Source organism: Hemiscyllium ocellatum, chromosome 3 (genome assembly GCF_020745735.1).
Source record: "Hemiscyllium ocellatum isolate sHemOce1 chromosome 3, sHemOce1.pat.X.cur, whole genome shotgun sequence".
NCBI classification, from domain to species: Eukaryota; Metazoa; Chordata; class Chondrichthyes; order Orectolobiformes; family Hemiscylliidae; genus Hemiscyllium; species Hemiscyllium ocellatum.
In genome coordinates, this window is record NC_083403.1 from 4,782,130 (window position 1) to 4,807,656 (window position 25,527).

The window sequence follows — 25,527 nt, forward strand, 5'->3', positions numbered from 1 at the left end:
CAAAACCTTTTAAAGTTGTCATCGATGCGAGTGACACAGGAGTCAGAGCTGTCCTGCTCTGGGAAGGTGAGGACGGGATTGAACTGCCAGTTGGATACTTTTCAAAGAGGGTTAACATCCACCAGAAGGAATACTCCACGATGGAAAAAGGACGATTGAGTTTGGTTCTGGCCTTCCAACATTTTAACGTGTAGGTCATGAACAATGTGCCGGAGACGGCTGTGTGCACGGATAACAATCCTCTTATATTCCTGGAACACTTTAAAGACAAGAATGTGCAACTATTGGAGACTTATGTTACAGTGGCTTAATTTACATATTGTACATGTTGAGGGTCGTAAGAATGTAATCGCAGATTTAACTGATAAAGTATAGATAAGATTGATCTGTATTCAATGTTGTATTTATATGGGAAGGGGTTAATATGAACTTAGATTAAAGTCATTTGGATGTCATGATATTGTGGTTAATGGTAGAGGACAACAAGTGAAGCCATCTCTTTATTATGATGGTTCATTTTTTTCTTAAGGGAGGGGTGTCATGAAGGTGGAGAGGTCCTGTACCTTTAAGAGAGTTGAAAAGCTAGCAAGGCCAGCCTGACACAGCACAATGTGTTCTGAACAAGTTAACAATGTAACATTTGGTCAAAAAAGCTAGACTAGCTGGGTTGCCATGAGTCAAAAATAAATCAGTTTAAATTATGCCCCACGATACCAAACTCCAATCAATTTATTATTTTACCAATATTCAAACCAATGAGATGATCTGATGTTTTGGGGTATAAATCTGGACATTTTTGAACAGCTGAGAGAGAATTGCCTCAGAGACTACTAGCTCAAGAGCTCTCTGAGAGGTACCTGTCTGGGGAAGGAGTTTGTGCAGCAGAACATCAAAATCGACCTGGAGAAAATCTACAGAGGAAAGTTTACAAAGGAGATTCGGCAAAACTGGCTGCGTTTGAAATGTGATTTTTTATTGTAAGTTGTAATCGGGATTTTTTTATCGGACTAGTATTGTAGAGTGGGTTTCAGAGAAAGGAGTTGTAAATAGATGTTGGTTTGGACTGAAAGAATAAAGTTGTTAATTTTTACTTTAAATAGTGACCTCTGAGATAGCTCGTTGCCTCTCGAATTTAACAGGTGACAGCAGGGGGTGAATCTTTTTCATGTTGCTGGTTTAAATTAGCTGAGGGGTTTATCTGTGTCGTAACAAAGTGAACTAAGAGAGAGAAAATTGGCAAATAAAATATAATGTGAAGAAATGCGAGAAAATGAGAAATACAGAGTATTCCTTAAATGGTGAGAGGCTGGGTTGAAGTGTTGGAACTTCAAAGAAACTTGGATGTACTTGTTCATGAGCCACTGAAAGTTAGTGTAATGGTAACAAAAGCAATTAGAAAGGCAAATGGTACAACTGCCTTTGTTACAAGATGATATGAGTATAGAAACAAAGACACCTTGCTGCAATTATATAGCAGCTTGATGAAACCACACTTGGAGCATTGCATCTGCTGCTGGTCTCCTTACCTCAGAAAAGAATATTCTTGCTGTAGTGGGAATGCAACAAAAGTTTGCCAAACTAATCAAAAAACAAAGAACTGTAAATGCTGGAAATCTGAAACAAGAACAGAAATAGCTGGAGAAACCCAGCAGGTCTGTCTGGCAGCATCTGTGGAGGGAACGCAGAATCAGTATTTAGGGTCGAATGGCCCTTCATGAGAACCATTTCACCAGCTGGCTCTAAGACTGAGAGGGAGAGCCCTTCATGCTAACCTGAGGCAGTATGGGAATTGAACCCACATGGTTGGCATCAGTCTGCATTGCAGGCCAGCTGTCCAGCCAACTGAACTAAAATGACACCACCCCTCCCCACCCACCCAGTGAAAGTAGGCAGGCAGGTGCAGCAAGCAATTAGGAAGGCAAATGATACAATGCCCTCCAGTGCAGAAGGCTTGGAATTGAGAAATAGTGATGTCTTCCTGCAGTTATACAGGGACTTGGTGAGAGCACACACCTGGAGCACTCCATGCAGGTTCGGTCTCTCTACCTAAGGACGGACAGACCTCCCATCGAGGGTCTGCAGTGGGGGTGGGTCCCCGGACTGATACTGGGATGGTAGGACTCTCCCATGTGAGAGATTGGTTCAACTGGGCCTGTATTCACTGGAGTTTAGAAGGATGATTGGGATATGATAGCAACATAGACAGTTCTCACAAGGTTAGACAGACTAGGTACGGGGGGGAGGTTTCCCTGACAGTGGAGTCTAGAACCGGGGTCACAATCTCAAAGCACGGGGTAGACCATTTAGAATTGAGATAAGGAAATATTTCTTCACTTCGACAGTGACCAACCTGAGGACTGTACTCCCAAAGAAGATTGTGAGGCTGGGGCATGGTTAATTAATTAGATATCCAAGACATCAATGGTTGTGGAGAGAAACCACCATCACTGAACCCCACCCCCTTCCCCCCTCCCCCCTCCCCACTGTCAACAGGGCTTACCATTGACCAGAAACTCAACTGGACTCACCATATGAACACACTGACCAGGTCAGAGACTAGGGATGCTGCAGCGAGGAACTCACCTCCGGACACCTCAAAGCCTATCCACCATCCACAAGGCACAAGTCAGGAGTGGGATAGAATACTCCCCACTTGCCTGAATGGGAGCAGCTCCAACAACACTCAAGAAACTTTTTTTTTTAGATTAGACTTACAGTGTGGAAACAGGCCCTTCGGCCCAACAAGTCCACACCGACCCGCCGAAGCGCAACCCACCCATACCCCTACATTTACCCCTTACCTAACACTACGGGCAATTTAGCTTGGCCAATTCACCTGACCCGCACATCTTTGGACTGTGGGAGGAAACCGGAGCACCCGGAGGAAACCCACGCAGACACGGGGAGAACGTGCAAACTCCACACAGTCAGTCGCCTGAGTCGGGAACTGAACCCGGGTCTACAGGCGCTGTGAGGCAGCAGTGCTAACCACTGTGCCACCGTGCCGCCCAAAAACTTGATACCATCTAGGACAAAGCAGCCACTTAATTGGCACCAAATCCACAAACATCCATTCCCTCCCCCACCGACTCTCAGTAACATCAGTGTGTACTATCCACAGATACGCTGCAGAAATTCACCAAAGATCCTCAGACATCACCTTCCAAACCCACGACCAGTTCCATCTGGAAGGACAAGGACAGCAGGTACTTGGGAACACCATCCCCTGCAAATTCCCCTCCAAGACACTCATCATCCTGACTTGGAAATATATCGCCATATTCCTTCACAGTCATTGGGTCAGAATCCTGAAATTCGCTCCCTCAGGGCATTGTGGGTCAACCCACAGCAAGCGGACTGCAGCGATTCAAGAAGGCAGCTCACCACCACCACCTTCTCAAGGGCAAATAGGGATGGGCTGTCAATGCTGTCAGCCAGCGATGCCCAAGTCCCAGAAATGAATAAACATAAAGTGGGAATATGACTTTGAGATAGAGGATGAGCCATGACCAAATTAAATGGTGGAATAGGCTCAAAGGGCTAAATCGCCTACTCCTGCTCCGAGTTTCTATGTTTCTCAGATGGACAAAATCCTTGGTCTGGACTTTGAGAACACTTTGTGAAAGAAAATCCTTAACATCTTGGCATTAAGATCCTAGTCGCTAGTCTCCCAAATTTCCTTTAAGCCAATCCCCTACTCCCATCGCCTTGAACGTTGGAGCTTGCTATTTGACAGCAATAAACTTCTTACCTTGAAGTAGTTGTGGAGATCGTCTGAGAGGAAAGTATAAAACATCTGCCTGTCTTTTTCGTCACTGAGCCGATCGTGGAAAACCCTGCTCACTTCGTGTGCAAACAGAATGATTGTCTTCTCTCTGGAAGCGATTTCAGATTCATGAGCCTGCAGCAGGCCCTGGACTACCTGTAAAAACAAGGCAGGCCACTGAGAAATGGATAGTCATCTCCTCATCACACACTCCCACACTCCCGCAATGACATCGACACAAGTTGGCCTTACCTACATGTGACTCCAGGCCCACAGCAGTGTGACTGACACTGAATTGACCTCTGAAATGGCCAGGTAAGCCAATCACTTGTATCAAAACGCTAAAGAAAAGTCCACTAAGAACTAAACTGGATGAACCACCTGAATATTTATCAAGGTGGGCGGCACGGTGGCACAGTGGTTAGCACTGCTGCCTCACAGCGCCTGAAGACCCGGGTTCAATTCCCGACTCAGGCGACTGACTGTGTGGAGTTTGCACGTTCTCCCCGTGTCTGCGTGGGTTTCCTCCGGGTGCTCCGGTTTCCTCCCACAGTCCAAAGATGTGCGGGTCAGGTGAATTGGCCATGCTATATTGCCCGTAGTGTTAGGTAAGGGGTAATGTAGGGGTATGGGTGGGTTTCGCTTCGGCGGGTCGGTGTGGACTTGTTGGGCCGAAGGGCCTGTTTCCACACTGTAAGTCTAATCTAATCAGAAAAGAGACTGCTAAATAAGGAAAGGGCCCATGGTATTCGGGGCAAAGTCCTGGCATAGGTAGAGGATTGGCTGACTGACAGAAGGTAGACAGTGGGGATAAAGGGGTTCTTTCAGAGTGGCAGCCAGTAACAAGTGAAGTTCTGTAGGGTTCAGTGTTGGGATCAAGGCTATGCACATTATACCTGAACAAACTGGATGCAGGAACTGAGGGCATTTTTGCTACAAAAAAGACAGATGGAGGGACAGGTCGAGTTGAGGAAGCACGGAGGCTGCAGAAGGGCTTGAACCTGCTCGGAGAGTGGACACAGAAGGTGAGATACAATATGGGAAAGTGTAGATTATGCACTTTGGTTGGAAGAATAGAGGCTTAGACTATTTCTAAATATGGAAAGGCTTCAGAAATCTGAAGCATGATGGGACTTAAGAGTCTGGGTGCAAGATTCTCTTATGGTTAACATACAGGTTCAGTTCACAGTTAGGAAGGCAAATGTAATGTTAACATTCAGTTTCAGAGGGCTAGAGTCCAACAGCGGGAATGTACTGCTGAGGCTGTGTAAAGCTCTGGTCGGACCGCGTTTGGAATACTGTGGGCAGTTTTGTTTTGCCTGGTATCTAAGGAAAGATGTGCTGGTGTTGGAGAGGGTCCAGAGGAAGCTTAAAAAAAATGATCCCAGTGAAGAAGAGCTTGTCACATGAGGAGTGGTTGAGGACTCTGGGTCTGTACTCAATAACATTCAGAAGGATGAGGGGCGATTTAGTTGAAACTAACAGAATACTGAGAGGCATGGACAGAGTGGACACAGAGAAAATGTTTCCTCTAGTAGAAGAGAATAGGACCCAACAGCACAGTCCACAGTGAAGGGATGACCCTTCAGAACTGAGGTGAGGAGGATTTTTTTCAGCCGGGGTGGGGAGGGGGGGTAAATCTGGGGAACTCATTGCTACACAAGGCTGTGGAGGTCAAGATATTGAGTGTATTTCAAATAGAGATAGAGAGGTTCCTGATGGGGAAGGAGATCAAAAGTTACAGGGAGAAGGCAGGATTGATTGAGATTGAGAAACTTAACAGCCATGATTGAATGGTGGTGTGGACTCAGTGGGCCAAATAGCCTTATTCTGCTCCTCTATCTTATGGTGTCATGGTCTAACCAGCTGACATTGACTTTAGCCACAGGAATTAACCTTGCCAATATGATTCGATTAGTTAACCCTCCTCATTACCATCTGGAAGCTTGTGATGAAATTGAAGAGCTCCCACAAAGTAGACAAGCACCGGCCAAATACAGTCTGTTCTGATATAATGCGATAGTTCCATTCCTGTGCGGTGCTGCATTATAAGAAAATTGTGTAACAGCAGCACCATTTAAACCAATGGGACCAGAATCATGTTATAGCCAATACAGATGAGGAAAGCTCACATTCTACGAATTAAAATGAAAATCCCTACAGTTTACAAAGAGGCCATTCAGCCCAACAAGTCTACACCAATCCTCTGAAGAATAACCCACCCAGACCCATTCCCCTCACCGATATTTACTCCTGACTAATGCACCTTAAGTACACATCCCTATAGGCAATTGAGCATGGCCAATTCACCTAACTTGAACATTTTTGGACTGTGGGACGAAATCGGAGCACCTGGAGGAAACCCACACAGACACGGGGAGAATGTGCAAACTCCACACAGCCAGTCACCCGAGGCTGGAATCGAACCCAGGCCCCTGGCCCTGTGAGGCAGCAGTGCTAACCACTGAGCCACTGGGCCACTCAGTCAAAATAACAGTCTAAATTCTTCAGTCATGTTGTAGCCAATTGGTGTTGAAGAGATGTGCGTTATGGTAGAACCAACTGTATTCTCATGATATCGCACATAACAGTAATGTTCCAGGCTTCATGGGTCACTATCCCTGGTATCGTCCTGATCCACCACCAGGGCAGATACACCAGCGGTTGAAATACTGCCACTTTGATCCCAGCTGATGTTAGTACCAGAAACACTTGACAAAATAATGCATTATTTAACCACTAATGAACAGCTTCCAAAAAGCTAGCATTCCATACACACACCCCCAGCAAAGGCAATTCAGCAACACAGTTATTAGTCTCACGCGCTGTCTCTCTCCAGTCCAGCAGAAAAAAACACTGACAGGAAATATCTGCCCCGTTTGATTATTAAAAAGGAGCCTCTCTGTCAAGGACTTCAGTCTCGCAGCAGAGAGCTCCAGTTTTCAGCCCCAGCACCCAGTAAAACTAAAGCTTTCTGGGTCTGTGAGAGCCTGAGCCTGCCCACGTCTGATTCTTTTGGCCTTTATAAAAATACCCAGAGACAACCAACTGCCTGTCTGAAGGAGACATCTCGGCACCACCGTGACAATACCCCTCTATAAGAGAAACAGGACAGAACACACATGTTAAAGGATTGTCCGAGTAGTGGGAGAGTAAACAGAATGACTTACCTTAGCCAGGTCTCTCATGTTGAATGTATAATGGGGTTTGACTGGAGTGGGCAGCATTTGACGGCACATCTTATAGTAAATAGCAATGGCAGCAGTCACTAACAGCTCTCGGCACTTCCGCACCACTGGCAGGAAGTTTTGGCTTTCCAGGTGACATCCAACTTGTACCTGAGAAAACAAGGAAACTCTCTCAGAAGACAGCCAAAGTCATCAACAGTTAGCACCAGCCTTTCTGTATTTGCTAAGTTTGATTTGTTTCCTATGATATATCTGTCTTGGGGGTGTTGGTTGGGGTAAGTGCAGGAGCATCTTGTCACAAAGCTCGTCCTTTTATTTCTAAAAGTTGTTCCTTGGCTCAAGGAGGCTCTGTCCTTGAGAAACCAGGCCAGGTTCTGATCAGACTGGTTTGGAGATTAAAGGGTATTGAGAGGTCTTTATGTTTACATGTAAACAGATGAGACTTCTGGCCAAAGTGGTCATGTTTTAGAAGTGACCTGTATAATGAAAGGAGAGTGGTCAGCTCTCGAGCTGAGCAGTTTAATTCAGTCCAGAACTGGTTGGGAGTTCAACAGTGAGCTGTGTGGAAACAAACTCTTTCTCTCTCTCTTTCTCTCTGTCTGTTCCTCAGCCTTTCCAACTTCAACCAGTAAGCATCTGATCCTTTTTTGTACTGTGTTAAAGAGGGTTTGCCCATTGGGACTCTTGTGTATATTCGGAACATATTGGACAGACTGAGTTATGTCGGGGTTCTTTATTCTGTTCTTGGTGTTTTATTGTGTAATTTTGTGAATAAGTGTTTTTTCTGTTTTAAACCTGGTAGTTAACCTCGCTAACTTACTCTGGGTAATCTTCACTGTACACTTACTGAAACACATTGCAAAGTTATGGTCTGGGCAGCCTGTTTAAGAATGTTTTGAGTGGTCTAGCCTCGTCCAGAACAATCTTTAGTCTCAGTCAACATTTCTATATGTGTTAGTATCTTGCTTTTATGTTATTGTTATATCTGTGAAGTGATGGTGCAGTGGTTACTAATCCAGAGATCCAGGCTCACGTTCTGGGGACATGGAGTTCAAATTCCATCACGACAGTGAAATTTCAATTCAGTAACAATTTGGAAATGACAGCTCGGCTAAATGGGAGTAAGCAACTGTTGTTGAATGTTGTCTGGTTCACTAATATTGTTCAGGGAAGGAAATCTGGCATCCTTACTTAGTCTAGGCTACAGACCGGCAGCAATGTGACTCTTAACTGTTCTCTGGGCAATTAGGGATGGGCACTAAATGCTGGTGTAACTAGAGATGCTCACATCCCAGGAACAAACTAAAAAACAAATGTTACTCTACCAGTCCTGGGAGGGTTTGAGCAGCTGTGAAGATGTTGAGGGGGATTTACCCATTGTCTAAATGCTGGATTACATGATGAATGGTACTGAGTTTGTCTCTTACCTGGAAAATGTGTTGCAGTGAGTTGGTGGAAGGCTGGGGCAGGGTGAAGATGCTGAAGTGTTTGAGAAGCCTTTGGCTGAGTTCAGTGCGAGCACCACTCGGGGGAGCACATGCAGCGACCAGAGTCACATCTTCCACACGCTGGTCATCGAGCGTAGGTGTGGGGGTACGGGGTAGACAGGAACAGGAAAAGACAGTCAATCCTGGAGCACCTTGTGCAATGAACTTTAACACAGGCCTGTTCAAACCTGAGAGGTGAGGAGAGAAACTCTGACAGTGCAGAGGGATGGAGGTGTTAAAGTGCAGGGATCACAAAAGGTTCAGCACAAAATCCAGAACACCACAGGAGACGGGAATAGGAGTGGGCCATTCAGCCCACCAAGTCTGTTCCACCATTCAATGAGATCACGGCTGAATAGATAATGCTGCCTTATTCCTCTGTTTTCCTGCCTTATTCTTGTAAACTTTCAATCTCTGCATGATAAGAAACTAATCTCTCTCAGCCTTGAATATACTTAATTATGCCATCTTGTCAGCCCTGGGTGGTAAAGAATTGCCCAGATTTATTACCCTATGAGAGACAAACTCTACCTCATCTCTGTCTCAAATGGGCAACCCCTTATTCTGAGCTGATGCCCTCTGGTCCTAAACCCTCTCATAATGGGAAAGAACGTCTCCAAATCGGTTCTGTCAAAGGCCCTGAAGGATCTTGTATGTTTCAATAAAGTTGCCTCTCAATCTTCTAAACTCCAATAAATACACCCCCAACCTATTCAGTCTCACCTTATTAGACAATCCCTTCCTACCTGACATCACCCCAACGAACCTTCTCTGGATCTACCTCCAATGCCAGTCTATCTTTCCTTAGTAAGGAAAACTGTTCACAGCATTCCAGCTGTGCTCTGACTAATGTCCTGTGATAGTTTTAGCCATGCCCTTTGAAATAAGGGCAAACATTTCATTTGCCTTCCCTATTCCCCCCAGATGATTATATGGATAGTAACGTTTGGCAGGGAAATGGGGGGGGGGGGGGGGGGAAGGCAGGAGATTGGCACGAGGGAATAGAACCGTTACAGGTACAGGAGGCGGAATGCCTGAACTTGGAGGTGAACTTTTTATCATTGATGAACAAGGACTCTCAGAACCCTCCGTTCTGTAGCTTTCTGTATTCTTTCTCTAATTAAATAATATTCAGTTTGTCCTCTCTTCCTGCCAAAGTACACAACCTCACATTTCCTGCATTATATTTCACCTACCAAGTGCTTTTGCTCACTCACTTAAACCTGTCTATATCCCTCGGAATTACAGAATTGTTACAGTATAGACATATGGATGATGATGGAATAGTGGAGGTTAGATGGGCCTCAGATTGGTTTCACAGGTCAGCGCAACATCGAGGGCCAAAGGGCCTGGACTGTGCTGTAATGTTCTATGTTTTAATGTAGGAGGAAGCCATTCAGCCTATCGTGCCTGTACTAGTTCCATTTTCACTGGACTAGTCAGCCTCTCCTAATCAGACAGTCCCTCCATATGCAGGAACAGTCTAGTCATCGTCTTATGGATTGCCTGCAATGCCATTATATCTTTCCTTAGACAACGGGCCCAAACTGTTTGTGGTATTTCAGCTGTAGTCTGACAAGTGCCTTGTATGGTTTAGCAAGACCATTAAACTTACATAACAACAGCAAATGAAATATAAATGTCCAGTCTTACCCTGGTGCTACAGCAAAGTAGTGGAGTTGCTGAGTGGATTCTGGAGTAGCCAGGCTGGAGGCCCAGCTACAAATACCATGCATCATTTGTTTGGAGAGGTGGGGGGGGGGGGGGGGGTGGTAAGGTACATGCAGAGTGGCAGTTGAATACTGATTTCTGCTTCATGGCAAAGCTGAACCACGAGGTTAAGGATGAAAGCTCACACATTATCAAGAACAGCCAAGCTGGGTTGGTGCAAGCAAGCACAGCTCAAAGGAAGGGTCCTACTACACTCTATAAACCCATTTTAGAAGTGACCATTGCCAATCTAAGTCACCCAGTGTACATGTTGATTAAAACCACCCAGAGATCCAGCGGCCACAGTCTCAGAATGAGGAGCAGGCCATTTAGGACCAGGATCAGATGAAGTTTCTCAATGCATCCTGCTGCTCCCACTGCCTTCAGGAATAACATGAGCCGGTAACTTTCACCATTCCTGATGCATCACACACCTGACAGCTCAGCCTCCAGCTGGCAGATATGGAGACGACCCTCTTTAAGCTGTAACCGTTTACTGCAAAGATAATTGGTAAGGTTCACACAGGAATCAATCAGCCAACAGATGCAGCAGTCCCATTATATTGTTCCAACCCAGAAATAACTCCACTGTACAACAGGGTGACAAACCAAATAATCATAACAACAAAGGATGGGACTTACCAACCATTTGAGCTTCTTAATATCGAAGAAACCTCCAAGGTCCAGGAATTGACGGATCAGTTCGAGTGGAGGCTGTGCTCCGTATTGTTCAATAGCTGGCATGTTCAGGTCATCCAGAAACACAATTACCTGTCAGACACAAACCAAACATTACAGGGTGGAAGGAACACATGGACAGCAAACACTGATATCCACATGGACAGCAAACACTGATATCCACATGGAATGGGAACACAGTGACATACACATTGACTGGGAACACAATGATATACACATTGACTGGGAACACAGTGATATACACATTGACTGGGAACACAGTGATATACACATGGACTGGGAACACAGTGATATACACATGGACTGGGAACACGGTGATATATACATTGACTGGGAACACGGTGATATACACATTGACTGGGAGCACAGTGATATACACATTGACTGGGAACACAGTGATATACACATGGACTGGGAACACAGTGATATACACATGGACTGGGAGCACAGTGATATACACATTGACTGGGAACACAGTGACATACACATTGACTGGGAACACAGTGACATACACATTGACTGGGAACACAGTGATATACACATTGACTGGGAACACAGTGATATACACATGGACTGGGAACACAGTGACATACACATTGACTGGGAACACAGTGACATACACATTGACTGGGAACACAGTGATATACACATGGACTGGGAACACAGTGATATACACATTGACTGGGAACACAGTGACATACACATTGACTGGGAGCACAGTGACATACACATTGACTGGGAACACAGTGATATACACATTGACTGGGAACACAGTGATATACACATGGACTGGGAACATAGTGATATACACATTGACTGGGAGCACAGTGATGTACACATTGACTGGGAACACAGTGATATAAACATTGACTGGGAGCACAGTGACATACACATTGACTGGGAACACAGTGATATACACATTGACTGGGAACACAGTGATATACACATGGACTGGGAGCACAGTGATATACACATTGACTGGGAACACAGTGATATACACATTGACTGGGAACACAGTGATATACACATGGACTGGGAACACAGTGATATACACATTGACTGGGAGCACAGTGATATACACATTGACTGGGTGCACAGTGACATACATATTGCCTGGAAACGCAGTAAATACATTCACATATTTGGATCATATTGGTACACAGACATTTCTGCTGTTATTTTTCATTCCCTGAATCTGAAGTGTTTTGCTTTTATTCGATTTGTATGAATTCCTATCAGGGACGGTCAATGCTGGACCGAGTGTGGGTGGTAACCAAAGGTGGTTGTGGGTGAGCATTCTGGAGTCCACAGGGCATGGGTTTGGATTAGTGGAAGGCAGATTTTATGAAGCTAAGAGATCGGGTCATGATTGACTACCTGAGGATAATTCTACAGTAAAACAGTGGAGGTGGGGATTATTCAAAGTGGAACTGGGGAAAATAAGGGCTCAACATGTTCCCTTTAGAGTGAAATGTAGGAGCTACATTCCCAGAGAAGATGGATATCTCGGAGTATTCAGGACTGACGAAAAATGTAAAGGGAGATATCTAACAGGCACATTGGGCGTACATCAGCAGCGATGCTGGTATAATGATAATGTCACTCAACACAGAGTGTATGCTGGGATGGAGGATTTCAATGGGCTATCCCCAACAGTGACTTGCCAGTAGCACTCCTGATCAAGCTGGTCGGGTCATAAAGAACACTGCTGCCAGACTGGGCTTGGAGCAGATGATGAGGAGCTGAAAATGTGTTGCTGGAAAAGCGCAGCAGGTCAGGCAGCATCCAGGGAGCAGGAGAATCGACCTTTCAGGCATGAGTCCTTCTTCTGGAATCCTGAAGAAGGGCTCATCCCCGAAACGTCGATTCTCCTGCTCCCTGGATGCTGCCTGACCTGCTGCACTTTTCCAGCAACACATTTTCAGCTCTGATCTCCAGCATCTACAGATGATGAGGAACCAAGTGAAGGGGAAAATTGACTTGACCTCATGTAATCTACCTCCAACAAAGGTTTAAATCCATAGCAGTCTAGGTAGGAATGGCCACACATAGCCCTTGTGATGGAGACAAAGTCCTGTCCTTACATTAAGAATACCCTCTATTTGATGGCCCGAACACCACCCGGACAGGGATGGATTTTGAACAGATCTAGAAACCCAAAGCTGGATATCCATGAGGCACTGTGGGCCACCAACAGCAGCAGAACTGGTCTCCAGCACAATCTGTAACCTCATGGCCCAGCCATACACCCCACTCAACCATTACCATCCAACCAGGGGATCAACCCCTGGGTCAATGGAGAGTGCAGGAGGGCATGCTGGGAGCAGCACCAGGCAGACCTGAAGATGTGGTGTCAACCTGGTGAGGCTACCAAACAGGATGACATGTAAGCCGAACAGCATCACCAGCAAATGATAGACAGAGCTAAGCGATCCCAAAACCAACAGATCAGATCTAAGCTCTGCAGTCTTGCTGCATCCAGTTGGGAATGATGGTGGATAATTAAACAGCTCACTGAAGGAGGAAACTCCACGAATATCCCAATCCTCAATGATGGAGGACCACAGCACATCAGCGCAAAAGATAAAGCTGAAGTTTTCACATCAATCTTCAGCTAGAAGTGCAGAGAGGATGATCCATCTCTGCCTTCTCCAGTGGTCCCCAGTATCACCAATGCCAACCTTCAGCCCCAAATCAATTCACTCCACGTGATAAAAAGAAACAGGTAAAGACACTAGATACTGAAAAGGCTATGGGCCCTGACAACATTCTGGCAACAGTACTGAAGACTTGTGCTCCGGAACGTGCTGCTCCCCTAGCCATGCTGTCCCAATACAGTTACACACTGGAATCGAACTGACAAGCGATAACCACAATCTGACACATATTGCTGTCGGAAATGTTCCTGAACACAATCCAGGAACTTTGCTGCCCCTTATCTTCCCAGTATACAAGTTGATAAACAGGTAATTAAAATACTCTTTTCTAACCACGCTATGCTGTTTGCACCTCTCTCGAATTTCCTTGTAGATTTGTTCTTCTAAATTCTTTACACAACGGGCTGGTCTCTAGATGATACCAAGCAGTATAACTGCACCCTTCTTACTGCTGACCTCTAGCCAAATCGATTCTGAAACATTCCTTTCCTTAACTAGAAACACCAGCCCTCCTGCTCTTTACCCTGTTGGTCCTTTCTGAACACCTTGTACCCAGGAATATTTAACTCCCAGACCTCTCATTCCTTAAACCTGTTCTCTGTTATGGCCATGACATGATAACCCCACACAGAAGTAGGATGTGTAACTCCCCAGGCTCATTCAGGCAGAGTAACACTGAATCAAACTTCCTTACCTTCCCTGCACTCCAACTCCACCTATTAACTTTTTCCTTTTAGTTTAGTCCTGCCCACGTCACCCAGCATCTTGTACACCCTGGTTTCACTTTCTGTCCTGTTTCCCACATTAGCTGAGGTAGTTCAGATCTTCCCAACAAGCACCATCAGATCATCCCTCCTGCACCATCTGTACTCATTTGCTTGTGGTATCATGAATAATCTGGAGATTACTATTTTAAACATCCTGCTGGTTATTTTTCCACCTTGGTCCTGAATTCTGATTGCAGGACCACATTCCTGTTCCTGTGCCAATGTGGACCACAGCCTTTGAATTTCTGTCTGCTTGGTAGGATGTGGCGGTTGGAGACCTGCCATGCTCTCTGCTGGGATCTCAACTTCTTATACTTCGCATCAATGACTTCGTTGAGGGGGAGCTAAGATGTGGTGTCTACACTCTCAGAAAACACCAAAGTAATTTATTTCTCTCTTTCTCTCCACAGGTGCTGCCAGACTTGCTGAGTTTCTCTAGCAATTTCTGTTTTTGTTTCAGATTTTCAACATCCATCCCCGTCTTACTTTAGGTCAGAAAGTAGGTGGTGACAAAGACATCGGAAGACATGGATATGTTGACTGAGTGGGCCAGATGGAATAAAATGTGGGAAATTGTGACTATGGCAATGAAAAATGAAAAAAAAGAATATGACTTAAATGGAGAATGGCTGCAGAATTCTATTATGCTTTTCACATCGACATAAACGTAAATGTTTTATTGTCTCATACAAGGGTTTTAAGTGTTCTGATGTGTGAGTCACAAAAGGTTAGTCTGCAGGTGTAGCATGCAGTCTGGATCAGAGTGTTGCTGGAAAAGCACAGCAGGTCAGGCAGCATCCGAGGAGCAGGAGAATTGACGTTTCGGGCAAAAGCCCTTCATCAGGAATACAGGCAGTGTGTCTGAAGGGTGGAGAGAGGTATAGCATGTACTCAGGAAGTGAATGGGGTCTTCTCCTCAATGAGAGAGGATGTGAGCGTCTGTGAAGTAACATCACTGACCTTCTTGTTCTTTGGTGGAATCCGGCGATTTCTGCTTTTCTTCACCAGTTGGTTGAGGATCTGTGCCTGGGTTTGGGCTGATGTAGTCTGAGTGCTGAACAACATGGTTGTTACCAGCACCTCCTTGGTGTTTCTGCCGGCCTTGCTGTCAGTGGGAACACTGTACCTCCTCAAGAACTCGACTCGCTGGCCACTGCAAACTGCACCAGGTAAAGCAAAAAAAAGACAATCCTCATTAATTCCCTGTGGCTGACATCAAAGCAGTCACGAGTAGAATTTCTTCCCAGCAGTTCAGGTCACACGCAGGAGAGATTTGAGTTACCCACTCATGCCTGCATTCTAACGCAGTATTCTGGCAGGATGTCCCAAGGCCACACTTGGAATACTGCGTTCAGTTCTGGTCACCTCATTATAGGAAGGATGGGGAAGCTTTAGAGAAGGTGCAGAGGAGATTTACCAGGATGCTGCCTGGACTGGAGGGCATGTCTTATGAAGAAAGGTTGAGGGAGCTAGGGCTTTTCTCATTGGAGTGAAGAAGGATGAGAGGTGACCTGAGAGAGGTGTACAAGATGATGAGAGGCATAGATAGATAGAGTGGAGGAGAGAGAGGGCCTGGATGGGTCTGTAGAGAGGAAGATGCAGAGGGCCTGGAGGCTATTCTTGTGGGGTATGGATGTGTATAAGCACTGCACGTCAATAGAGAAGAGAAAGTGCTGGGGGTTGGGGAACAGGATGTTGCTGAAGAGATGGAGAGAGTGGTTGATGTTGTGGATATGGGTGGAAAGTGCCTGAACCAAGGGGGAGAAGATGGAGTCGAGGTAGGATGAGATGAGTTGGTGGGACAGGAACATGCCAAGATGGGTCGGCCGGGGTAGTTGGGCTTGTGGATCTTGGGGAGCAGGTAGAACCGGGCAGTGCAGGGCTGGGGGACAATGAGTTTAGAGGCAGTAGAGGGGAGATCACTGGAGGCAATGAGAGCAAGGACAGTGTGGATGATTTTGCCCTGATGGGTCGTGGTGGGGTCGTGGGCAAGGGGGAGGTAGGATGTGGTGCTGAACTAGTCCTCACCCTCAACAACTCTTCCTTTAATTCCTCCCATTTCCTCCAAATCAAGAGGATGGTCAGGGGCCCCAGCTACACCTGCCTCTTTGTTGGCTATGTCAAACAGTCCCTCTTCAGTTCCTACACAGGCACTGTGCCCCAACTCTTGCACCATTACATTGATGACTGCATTGGTCCAGTGTCCTGCACCCAGGCTGAACTGGAGCAGGTCACCCACTTTGCCCACAACTTCCACCCTGCCCTCAAATTCGCTTGGTCCATCTCAGACACCTCCCTCCCTCACCCTTCTGGACATCTCCATTTTCATCTCCGGTGACAGTCTCCAGATGGATGTTTACTATAAACCCACAGACTTCCCTAACCACCTGGACTACCCCTCCTCCTACCCAGTATCCTGCAAGAACTCCATCCCATTCTCCCAATTCCTCTGCCTCCGCCGCATTTGCTCTGAGACGTTCCAATCACAAGCATCCCAGAGATCCACCTATTTTGAACAACTTGCTTTTCCTCCCTTTGTCATTCAGACAGCCCTCCACCGCACCACCTCCATCCCCATTCCACTGCTCTAAATCCCTTCCCCTCCCAAAGCAATAAAGACAGAGTCCCTCCTGTCCTCACCTCCCACCCCACCAGTCTCCACATCCAACGCATCATCCTTAAACACTTCTGCCAATTCCGACCAGACTCCACCATCCAGAATATCTTCCCCTCCCTGGCCCTCTCTGCCTTCCATAAGGACCGTTCCCTTCGACAGTCCTTGGTTTGCACCACTCTCCTCACCAACGCCCCCGAACCCCCAGGTACCTTCCCCTGCAACTGGAAAAGATGCAAAGTCTGCCGGTGCACCACCTCCTCACCTCCATCCCGGGCTCCAAACAATCCTTCCAGGTGAGACAGAGGTTCACCTGCCCCTCCTCCAACCTAGTTTACTGTATTGGGTGCTCCCAGTGTGGTCTTCTCTACATCGGGGAGACCCGAACGTAAACTTAGGGAATGGTTTACCCGAGCATCTCAGCTGGGCCCGCAGGGGCCAACCAGACCTCTCAGTCACCACCCATTTTGATTCCCCTTCCCATTCCCTTTCCGACATCCTTGGCTTCCTCCATTGCCCAAATGAACCAACCCACAAATTGGAGGAACAACATCTCAGCTTCTTCCTGAGCAGCCTCCAGCACGGAGGACTCCACATTGAGTTCTCCAATTTCAAATACCCTTCCTTTCCCATCCCCCAACTCCCTTCCCACTCCCTCCCCTTCCATTCCACTCCTCCCGGCCTCCTAACAGATTCATTCTTCCCACTGACCAATCAGGTTATACCCTCTGCCTGTCTTCACCTATCCCCACCTCACTGCCCTGCCCCCACCACCCCCTTTATCTGCAACTTCCCCTCACACCCACCCCTAGTCCTGAAGAAGGGTTATACCCAAAACATCAACTTCTCCACTTCCTGCTGCTGCCTGGTTCGCCGTGTTCTTCCAGCCCCCTGTCTGGTTATTATGGTTAGAGTGGATAGCTAGAGACATATTCCCAAGGAGGAATTATCTATCACGAGGGGGTACAATTTTCAGGTGATTGTAGGAAGGTTGTTGGGAGATGCCAGAGGTTGGTTCTTTACCCATGTGTGGAATGCACTGCCAGCAGTGGGAGTAGAGTCAGAGACATTAGGGACATTTAAGTGACTCTAGGATAGGCACATGGAAGATAGTACAATGAAGGGTATGTAGATTAGTCTGATCTTAGAGTAGAATAAAAGGTTGACACAGCATCTAAGGGCTGAAGGGCCTGTACTGTGCTGCACTGTTCTATGAGCTATCGTAGAGATGTTAAATCAAGAGCCAGTCTGCCCTCTCGTATGGACATGTATCCCATGGCACACTCAAAGAAAGGCTGGGGATTTTTACCTTGCATTGATGATCCAAACAACATTACCAAAACCAATTCTCTGATCATTTTCATTTTCAGCGTGGAAATTGGCTGATGGGATGGTTACATTACAACAGTGGCTACATTCCATTATGTAAAGCTTTGGGCTGACCCGAGGGGGTAACAAACGCAAAGAGAAAAACAACTTGCTTTCTGAAGCACCTATATAAATGTAAATATTTTGTTCTTTCTTAATGGCCCTGATTCAGTGGGGTGCCTGAGGTAGACAGCTCACAACTCAGCAAGGATCTGCTCCTGCTTAAAGCTACAAGTGTGAATGATGTAAACACATCAGCTGGAACAGGAGCGGTGACGGGGAGGGGCAGAATCAAATCAACTGGTCATGAAGAACGAGCTTCCAATACAGCAGCTCGGTTACACAAACCTGAAGGAATGCACGAGGGGCAGGAGTTCAAATCCTACTGCTGTCGCTGGAGAAATTAATTCCAGTTAATTAAATAAATCTGGAATAGAAAATGTCAGTAATGATGTAGGATTGTTAGAAAAGCCTGTGTGGTTCACTGATGCTCTTTAGAGAAGGAAATCTATATGCTTTACAAAAATATTTGACTCTGCTCTCCTCTGAAATGTTGTGGTATCAGTTACTACTGATAAAATTACTCAAAGCCATCTCCTCGGGAGCAGTTAGGGATGGCAATAAATCGCTGCGATCCACATTCCCCTGAATGAACGATGCTAATTGATCAGTGAGGAAAGGCAGTGTCATGGCTGATGGCGGATTCCAGTTACTGTGAGGCTTACTAATGGTGACTGCTTGGACACAGGTAGAAGTCATGAATTCTTTGTGCCTGCTTTGAGGATTTTTGGGTTATACCTGAGTTGGTTTGACACAAAGACGCAGCCTCAAACAGAACAGAAAAGCCCCGACTGATAAAAATGGACCAACTTTGTTAACAGCAGTGCTGTCTTCACACCCAATTCTCATCATATTTTGCAGTGATAGTTCTCAACAAAATCATCTTGCATTTATATGGCATCTCACTGGAGCATTAAAATTGAGAAACTGAGTAATGCAGAAGGAGGGGCCCTGTTCAGGGCTCTGACCAACCCGCCTGCTCCTTCATCTAACCACCTCTTACCCCTTGAAGCATTCGTCCAATTCTTGTTTTTCTCCTTTTGTTTCCTATAATGAGGTGTGGGCATCATTGGCAATGCCAGCATTTGTTGTCTTTGGCTAATTACCCGTGGTGTGAGTGGCAAATCACCAGACCAAAACTGACACTGACCCATTTAAATCACACAACACCAGGTTATAGTCCCACAGGTTTATTCGGAATCACTCGAGGTAATTCCAGGTAAGGTAAGGGACTAAAAGTTTAGTCGGAGGTGTATGACAAAGAGAGGTGGAGAGGTGGTATAGAATTTCAGAACTGAACAGTATGCTCACTAACGATGGGCTAGAAAGCTAGGGTTTGAATGAAAGGCCACAGCAGGTGGCGAGCAGAGCTCTTGAAGGTCACTCACAAAGCTGGCTCTCTCTCTTTTAGCTGGCAAGGGAAGCATGCGAATTGAGTTTATTAGTTGCTGGGATGTTGGCATCACTGGCTGAGTCCAGCATTTATTACCCGACCCTAGTTGCCCCCTGAGAAGGTGTTTATTTATTGCCCATCCCCAGTTGCCCAGAGGGCAGTTCAGAGTCAACCACACTGCTGTGGGACTGAAGTCACTCCGTAAGGAGAACAGATTTAATTCTCTAAACCGCGCTAGTGAATCAGATATCATCCTTCGATTATAATTTTATTCCAGTCTTTTTTTATTATTGAGTCCAAATTTCATCATTAGCTGTGGTGGGATTTAAACCCACCATATCTCTGAGCATCAGTCAGAGAATCACACAGGGTGGAAAAAGAGCCTGCAATCTCACTCGCCCATGCTAACCAAGTGTCCCAAACTAAACTACTCCCATTTACTGGCACATGGCCCGTGTCTCTCGAAACCGTTCCTGTTCATCTACCTACCCAAATGCCTTTTAAATGTAGTAACTGTACCTGCACCTACTCTGGAGTTTACTCCACACACCAACCACTCTCTATGTGACCCCTCAGGTCCCTTTTAACACTTTTCCTTCTCACCTTAAAATATGCCCTCAAGTTTCGAACTCCCTTACCCTGAGAAAAAGACTTTGCCTATTTACCCTATCTTTGCCCCCCCAGGATTTTATAAACCTCTATGAGGTCACCCCTCAGCCTCCTAACACTCCGGTGAAAACAGTCCAAGCCTATCCAGCTTCTCCTGAAAACTCAAACCTCCAGTCCCAGTAAATCTTTTCTGAACCATTTTTTAATTGTCCATGGGATGTGGGAGTCACTGGCTAAGTTCAGCATTTATTACCCGTCCCTGTCTGCCCCTGGAGAAGGTGGGGAGGAGCTGCCTACTTGACTCACTGCAGACCGTGTGCTGTGGGTAGACCCTCAATGACTTAGGGAGGGAATTTTAGGATTTTAACCCAATGAAACTGAAGGAACAGGGATATATTTCCAAGTCAGGATGGGGAGTGGCTTGGAGGGGAACTTGCAGAGGGTGGTGTTCCCTGTAAATGCTGCCCTCGTAATGCATTTGCAAGGTGTTGTTTAAGAATCTTTGGTGAATTTCTGCAGTATGTCTGTATTACTATAACATTGCTATGAAACCCTTGTCTCTCCACATTGCCCATCCTCAATTGCCCCCTTGAGCAGATGGTGGTGAGCTGCTGTCTTGAACTGCGACATGTGGTTAGACCCACAGTAACCTTAGGGAGGGAATTCCAGCCATACAGTACCCAGCTGGTGATGCATATACAAATCAGAACAGCGACTTCTGAGACCCAGAGCAGCACTGGACAATCCCTGAGACCCAGGGCCACACTGGACAATCCCCGAGACCCAGAGTCACACTGGACAATCCCCGAGACCCAGAGTCACACTGGACAATCCCTGAGACCCAGAGCAGCACTGGACAATCCCCGAGACCCAGAGTCACACTGGACAGTCCGCGAGACCCAGAGTCACACTGGACAATCCCCGAGACCCAGAGTCACACTGGACAATCCCTGAGACCCAGAGCAGCACTGGACAATCCCTGAGACCCAGAGTCACACTGGACAGTCCCCGAGACCCAGAGCAGCACTGGACAATCCCCGAGACCCAGAGTCACACTGGACAGTCCGCGAGACCCAGAGTCACACTGGACAATCCCCGAGACCCAGAGTCACACTGGACAATCCCTGAGACCCAGAGCAGCACTGGACAATCCCTGAGACCCAGAGTCACACTGGACAGTCCCCGAGACCCAGAGTCACATTGGGCAATCCCTGAGACCCAGAGTCACACTGGACAATCCCCGAGACCCAGAGTCACACTGGACAGTCCCCGAGACCCAGAGTCACATTGGGCAATCCCTGAGACCCAGAGTCACACTGGACAATCCCCGAGACCCAGAGTCACACTGGATAATCCCCGAGACCCAGAGCAGCACTGGACAATCCCCGAGACCCAGAGTCACACTGGACAATCCCCGAGACCCAGAGTCACACTGGACAATCCCCGAGACCAGAGTCATACTGGACAATCCCTGAGACCCAGAGCAGCACTGGACAACCCCTGAGAAGCAGAGCAATCCACGAGATCCAGAGTCACACTGGACAATCCGTGAGACCCAGGGTCACACTGGACAATCCCCGAGACCCAGGGCCACACTGGGCAATCCCCGAGACCCAGGGCCACACTGGACAATCCCCGAGACCCAGAGTCACACTGGATAATCCCCGAGACCCAGAGCAGCACTGGACAATCCCCGAGACCCAGAGTCACACTGGACAATCCCCGAGACCCAGAGTCACACTGGATAATCCCCGAGACCCAGAGTCACACTGGACAATCCCCGAGACCCAGAGTCACACTGGACAATCCCCGAGACCAGAGTCATACTGGACAATCCCTGAGACCCAGAGCAGCACTGGACAACCCCTGAGAAGCAGAGCAATCCACGAGATCCAGAGTCACACTGGACAATCCGTGAGACCCAGGGTCACACTGGACAATCCCCGAGACCCAGGGCCACACTGGGCAATCCCCGAGACCCAGGGCCACACTGGACAATCCCCGAGACCCAGAGTCACACTGGACAATCCCCGAGACCCAGAGTCACACTGGACAGTCCCCGAGACCCAGAGTCACATTGGGCAATCCCTGAGACCCAGAGTCACACTGGACAATCCCCGAGACCCAGAGTCACACTGGATAATCCCCGAGACCCAGGGCCACACTGGGCAATCCCCGAGACCCAGAGTCACACTGAATAATCCCCGAGACCCAGGGCCACACTGGACAATCCCCGAGACCCAGGGCCACACTGGGCAATCCCCGAGACCCAGGGCCACACTGGGCAATCCCCGAGACCCAGGGCCACACTGGGCAATCTCCGAGACCCAGGGCCACACTGGGCAATCTCCGAGACCCAGGGTCACACTGGACAATCCCCGAGACCCAGAGTCACATTGGGCAATCCCTGAGACCCAGAGTCACACTGGACCAGCCCTGAGACCCAACAGCACTGGACAATCTCTGAGACCCAGAGCAGCACTGGACAATCCCCGAGACCCAGGGCCACACTGGACAATCCCCGAGACCCAGGGCCACACTGGACCATCAAAGCTCAGCACAGGCTCTTCCATTCCCCATCAGAGGTAAATTCCCTTTCACATTCGATGCTGATATACTGACCAGAAGAGCTATTGGTTATGGTTCAGAGCTGATCCTCTGGTTCTGTCTCTCTTTCACATAAGGATGACCTTGCTCTGCCTGGTTGTTTCTGAGGGGCATTGCTGCCCAATGTTGGACTCCCTGGAAGATCCAAACTCAGATTAACCCCATGTCCCAATTTCCCAAGGCCCTTTGAGGCTGTACCTGGATTGGGTTAACACAACCAAACCTTGTTATGGTGCCAATAAACCAATAAGATTTACTTCATATAAAGCAGTGATTGAATCAGACATCACTTTCAAGGATGTTAGTGACAATTTCACAGCTGAGGGAAGTGCTAATTAATTGAAGTGAAAATGGAGAGTAAAGGGAAATGGTTAATTGTCACTTAACAGCAACAGAAATCTTATGTTGGTTTCAACACCAAGTAATATTACTGGAGAGATTTTACTTTGCATGTATACAGAGACATACAATCTCAGGGCATCACAACAAACTTGATAATCAAAGAAGTCATTCTGTTAAACTATCGAGAGAAGCAGCTACAAAACGAGGTACAGCAATCTCCCACAGTCATCGGCGAGGTAACAAACTGAAAATCCAAGTTAATGACAATGGGCTGGAAAAAAAACGCCTTGAAGTTGTTTGTTACCAACTGGGAGGAACCAAGATCTAGCACCAAATATCACACTGACCCTCTGACAGTGCGGCACTCCATCAGTACTGAACCTCTGACAATGCGGCACACACACAGGATTGACCGTCTCTCTAAAGAGCATCCCGTTAGTTTGATGAATAAGGCAAAAGAAAGGTAAGTCTCCTGGCATTAATGGCTTGTACCATAACCACTCACCTCCCCTATCCCTGTAACCCTCCCTTTCCCCTGGCTAACCCACTCACCTCCCCTATCCCTGTAACCCTCCCTTTCCCCTGGCTAACCCACTCACCTCCCCTATCCCTGTAACCCTCCCTTTCCCCTGGCTAACCCACTCACCTCCCCTATCCCTATAACCCTGCACTTCCCCTGGCTAACCCAACCACCTACAGTATCCCTGTAACCCTCCCTTTCCCCTGGCTAACCCACCCACCTACAGTATCCCTGTAACCCTCCATTTCCCCTGGCTAACCCACTCATCTACCCTATCCCTGTAACCGCCAATTTCCCCAGCTAACCCATCCACCTCCCCTATTCCTGTAACCCTGCATTTCCACTGGCTAACCCACCCACCCACCTCCACTACCCCTGTAACCCTCCATTTCCCCTGGCTAACCCACCCACCTCCACTACCCCTGTAACCCTCTATTTTCCTCAGCTAACGCACCCACCTCCCCTATCCCTGTAACCCTCCATTTCCACTGGCTAACCCACCCACTTACGCTATCCCTGTAACTCTCCACTTTCCCTCGCTCGCTAACCCACCCACCTACCCTATCCCTGTAACCCTCCATTTCCCCTGGCTAACCCACCCCCACCTACCCTATCCCTGTAACCCTCCATTTCCCCTGGCTAACCCACCCAACCACTTACCCTATCCCTGTAACCCTCCACTTTCCCTCGCTAACCCACCTCCCCTATCCCTGTAACCCTCCATTTCCCCTGGCTAACCCACCCACCTCCCCTATCCCTGTAACCCTCCATTTCCCCTGGCTAACCCACCCACCTCCCCTATCCCTGTAACCCTCCATTTCCCCTGGCTAACCCACCCACCTCCCCTAACCCTGTAACCCTCCCTTTCCCCTGGCTAACCCACCCACCTCCCCTAACCCTGTAACCCTCCATTTCCCCTGGCTCACCCACCCACCTCCCCTATTCCTGTAACCCTCCATTTCCCCTGGCTAACCCACCCACCTACCCTGTCCCTGTAAGCCTGCATTACCCATGGATCTTAAAAAAGGGACCTACAGATATAATGAGTGCATTGGTTGTAATTATGCAAATATATGTGGATTTTGGAGAAGTAATGGAGGATTGGAAAATGTGCCAGGCTATTCAGAAAAGCAGGAAGGCTAAAAGTAGATAAGTATTGGCCAATTAGCCTGACATCTATTGTTGGAAAGATATTGGAATCAATAATTAAGGAAGTAATAGCAGAACATTTGGTAATTCATAATCGAATCAGAGTTGCCGCCTGAAAGGGAAATTACGTCTGACCCATTTATTAGAGTTTTTCAAGGAAGTCTCAAGCACAGTGGATACAAGTGAGCCAGCATATGTGTTGGAATCAGGATTCCAGTAGGTGTTAAACTAGACAGCTCAGAGAAAAGTTAAGTTGTGAGATGATGTTGGAGGTAGTGTATTGGTGTGGATAGAGAGCTGCCTCATGGGCAGGAAACAGGGAGTGGGGATAAGAGGATCTTTTTCGGGTTGGTGACCTGTAACCAGTGGGTTCCACAGGGATCACTGCTGGGACCACAACTGTTCACAATCTATATTAATGACTGGGAGAAAGAGAGGGAATGGAATATAGCCAGATGTACACACAGCAGATGAATGGCGGGTAAGACACGTTGTGAGAGGGCTACACACGGTCTGCAGAGAGATATGAACAGGTTAAGTAAGTGGGAAAAAGTTGGCAGAAGGTGCATAATGTAAATGTGTGAAGTGGGA

General features: G+C 47.3%; 1 protein-coding gene across 1 annotated transcript in view; it reads right to left on the minus strand.

Annotated features, from left to right (window-relative positions):
• The window catches only part of LOC132832876 (dynein axonemal heavy chain 6-like), a 670,564-nt gene that overhangs the window by 282,898 nt on the left and 362,139 nt on the right, over nucleotides 1-25,527 (minus strand). Inside the window, exons 43-48 of the mRNA XM_060851082.1 lie at nucleotides 15,235-15,434; nucleotides 10,794-10,922; nucleotides 8,382-8,522; nucleotides 6,933-7,104; nucleotides 3,752-3,918; nucleotides 858-900 (exon numbers count right to left, since the gene is read on the minus strand). Coding sequence (XP_060707065.1) covers nucleotides 858-900; nucleotides 3,752-3,918; nucleotides 6,933-7,104; nucleotides 8,382-8,522; nucleotides 10,794-10,922; nucleotides 15,235-15,434 — 852 coding nt within the window. The remainder of the gene's footprint in view (nucleotides 1-857; nucleotides 901-3,751; nucleotides 3,919-6,932; nucleotides 7,105-8,381; nucleotides 8,523-10,793; nucleotides 10,923-15,234; nucleotides 15,435-25,527) is intronic.